The sequence below is a fragment of the Akebia trifoliata genome, chromosome 4 (genome assembly GCF_017979445.1).
Source record: "Akebia trifoliata isolate Shusen 1 chromosome 4, ASM1797944v1, whole genome shotgun sequence".
In the NCBI taxonomy this organism is placed as follows: domain Eukaryota; kingdom Viridiplantae; phylum Streptophyta; class Magnoliopsida; order Ranunculales; family Lardizabalaceae; genus Akebia; species Akebia trifoliata.
This window is the reverse complement of record NC_141378.1, coordinates 35,501,169-35,504,655: the sequence shown is the minus strand read 5'-3', so window position 1 is coordinate 35,504,655 and position 3,487 is coordinate 35,501,169. Positions and strand designations below refer to the sequence as shown.

The window sequence follows — 3,487 nt, the reverse complement described above, 5'->3', positions numbered from 1 at the left end:
ATCAATTCAATCTCATAAGACTAAAGTCAAAACCCTAAATTAAAACCCTAAAGACTAAGTCAATCTCATAAGACTAAAGTCAAAATCCTAATTAAAATCCTAAAAGAAACCCTAATCAAACCCTAATTCTTCTAAAAAAAACTTTACAAATAGGAGCCTCCACACCCTATTTTCATATCAAAGAAAAAACCCTAGAAAAAGTAGGTCAAGAAGCCTCCACAACCTTCTCAAAATCCTAATTTTGAAGTCCCAACTCCTTACCTAACACCCATACTTCAATTTTAGCTTGAAAAAACACCTAGAAGCCCTTCAAAAACATCCCAAAATCCATAACAAATTCGAAGAATCCAGATCCAAGAAAAAGATACATTACCTCGGAGATCAGAAATCAGATCCGGAGACAGAACGAAGTGAGGAATATTGTACAAGGAGTTACTCTGTCAGATCTAAGGGAACAAGAACGTTGTCTTCAGAAAAGTATAGATTTCTTAACTCTTTTATTATTATTTAGGTTTTGTAGCGATGTAAGTTATTTGGGAATTAGTAGAAACCGGCGTTTGCCGAGCGGGGTTGGTGCCTAACACCTTCCAACCCCGTAGCGTGATCCCCGGACCCATATTTTTGTAGTAGATTAGTTGATTTATCCGTTTAGAGTCTATATTCGGTTCCTAGACCGTAATAACTAGGTGGCGACTCCCAAACCTCAAAGGTCAAAAGCAGATCCGTGCACCAAGCGGATCGAGGGCGCTTTCAACAGTATTTAAATAAGTATGGGTCATCCTAGAAGAACCATTTAGCTTAGGCGAGAAATCTCAATCACTCTTGTTTCATCTATGAGGTAGGTGTTTGCCCCGTCACTAGGTAATTGACAATGTCAGCGTACCCAAGTGTTTCCATATTGGAGATAGACATCAGTTGTTCATTTGAAAAATTCTCAGGGATTGGGAGGGAGTCAGAACTTGTTTCAACTACCAGTCTGGATAAGTGGTTGACAACCACATTCTCGCATATTTTCTTATCTTGGATTTCCAGATCAAATTCTTGTAGTAAAATAACCCATCACATTAACCTTGTTTTTGTATCCTTCTTGGAAATAAGGTATTTCAACGCTGCGTGATCAGTGAAGATTATAATCTTAGATCCTATTAAGTAGGAGCGGAATTTTTTCAGAGCAAAGACTATTGTTAGTAGCTTTTTCTCAGTTGTTGAATAGTTGAGTTGGGCATCGTTCAGCTTTTTGCTCACATACTAGATAACATGGGGGAGTTTGTCAACTTGTTGCCCCAGTATAACACCTATTGCATAGTATGAAGTATCACACATCACCTCAAAGGGCAAATTCCAGTTTGGTGGTTGGATGATAGGTGATATTGTCAACTCAATTTTGACTTTGTCAAATGCATTTAAACAGGTGACAGAGAGTTCAAGGTTTGCATCTTTGGATAATAAGTCGCATAGAGGTTTGGAAATATTTCCAAAATCCTTAATGAAACGCTTGTAAAAACTTGTATGCCCTAAGAAAGAACCGACTTCCTTCACAGTTTTAGGGGGAGGTAGATTAGCCATAAGGTCAATTTTTACCTTATCTACCTCAATTCCCTTGTGGGAGATGATATGTCCCAACACAATCTCGGAAATGACCATGAAATGGTACTTCTCCTAGTTTAACACTATATTCTTTTTGCGGCATCTAGCTAAGACTAACTTTAAGTTATGTAGGCAATTATCAACATATCAGAGAAAATGCTGAAAAGTCAAAAAAGTTTTCTATCATATCGGAGAAAATGCTCAACATACATCGTTGAAAAGTTGTAGGAGCATTGCAAAAGCCAAATGGCATACATCGATAGGCAAAAGTCTCGAAGGGACAAATGAAAGTTATTTTTTCTTGATCTTCAAGGGCGATCAGGATTTGATTATACCCCGAATATCCATCAAGAGAGTAGTAGTAGTGTGTCCAGCTAGGCATTCAAGCATTTGATCTATGAATGGGAGAGGGAAGTGATCTTTTCATGTCATAGAATTCAACTTTCTATAGTCTATACAAACTCGCCAACCGGTTTGGATACGAGTTGGTACTAGTTCATTGTCTTTATTGGTCACAACAGTGACACCGAATTTCTTTGGGACCACTTGAACAGGACTTACCCATTTACTATCTGAGATGGGATATATAATACCCGCATCTAGCAATTTGAGGACTTCTCTTCAGACACCCTCTTGTAAGACCAGATTCAATCTCCATTGTAGTTCTCTCGATGGTTTGTAGTTATCCTCGAGGTGTATTTGGTGCATAACCACAGAGGGACTAATGCCCTTGATATCAGTTATAGTCCAACTAATAGCTTCCGTATGTTCTCATAGGACCTCTAATAATTGTTCTTCTTGAGACCTTTCTATGTCAGGTGATATGATTACAGGAAAGGTTTCGGCATATCCTAAGAACGCATATTTCAGCGTGCTAGGCAACTGTTTGAATTCAGGTTTAGGAGTCTCTTCAACTGAAGGTGGGGATGAATATGTAGAGAGACTCTCTATTTTAGGTTGCCAATTTGCAAATTCCATCTCAAGGACAGATTCTAGGAAGGCATTTACCTCCTTGATGGACTGTTCTTCATCAAACTCGATGTCAAATTCACCTAAGTATTCTTCTAGCGGGTCAATATTCTCCACTTCCTAGAATGTTTTACTGACCAATGTATCAATCATATTGACCTCCTCCATGTCATCCATGTCAATGGATTGACATTTGTTGTGAAAGACATTCAATTTTACTTTCATGTCTTCAAAGGCTAAGGTCATGATCCCGTTTTTACATCTGATCACAGCATCAGATGTGGTTAAAAATGGTCGACCCAAGATTACTGAAACATGATTTTCTGGGTTTATGACAAGTTCAGTGTCAAGTACCACAAAATCAGTGAGAAAATAGAAGTCTTTAATCCTGATTATTACATCCTCCACTACCCTTTTGGGAATCTTAACTGATTTGTCTGTCAAACTGAGAGTGATATCTATAGGTTTGAATTCCCCCAAACCTAGTTGTTTGTAGATAGAAAATGACAAAAGATTCACACTAGCCCCTAGATCTAGTAGAAATTTCTCAATCATTGTTTCCCCTATATGCGTAAAGATTGTTGGATAGCTTGGATCCTTGAATTTAGGCACAATTATCAGTTGAATTAGACAAGATGATTGGACTGTCATTGTAGCCTCTTTAGGCACAAAGATTTTTCTTTTCACCGTAGTGAGATCTTTAAGGAACTTAGCATATGAAGGGATTTGACAAATAATGTCCAGAAAAGGGATGTTAATCTGAACGTTCTTGAAGATTTTAAAAATACCTTCTAATTTCTTTTTCTTTTTATTGTCTGCTAATCTATGAGAAAATGGGACCTTGGGAATGGTGATTTCTTTTTCCATTTGTGTAGGAGTTTCTTTTTGTTGGTTCTCTTCCTCTGTTGAAGGTGCACTTTAGATGTCCTCT

General features: G+C 37.8%; 1 protein-coding gene across 1 annotated transcript; it reads right to left on the bottom strand.

Moving 5' to 3' along the window:
- Positions 1–2,358: 2,358 nt before the first annotated feature.
- Positions 2,359–3,207, bottom strand: LOC147404804 (uncharacterized). Its single transcript, XM_086437913.1, has 2 exons — positions 2,776–3,207; positions 2,359–2,676 (listed from the first exon to the last, which is right to left on the bottom strand). Exons 1-2 carry the CDS (start codon positions 3,205–3,207, stop codon positions 2,359–2,361), a joined length of 750 nt encoding a protein of 249 aa, XP_086294039.1.
- Between the last annotated feature and the right edge of the window lie 280 nt (positions 3,208–3,487).

Coding starts and splice junctions, on each gene's coding strand:
- LOC147404804 (XM_086437913.1), bottom strand. CDS start 3,207: ATGACAGTCCAATCATCTTGTCTAATTCAACTGATAATTGTGCCTAAA. Junction 2,677..2,775: donor TAGCCTTTGAAGACATGAAA/GTAAAATTGAAT, acceptor AAAACATTCTAG/GAAGTGGAGAATATTGACCC.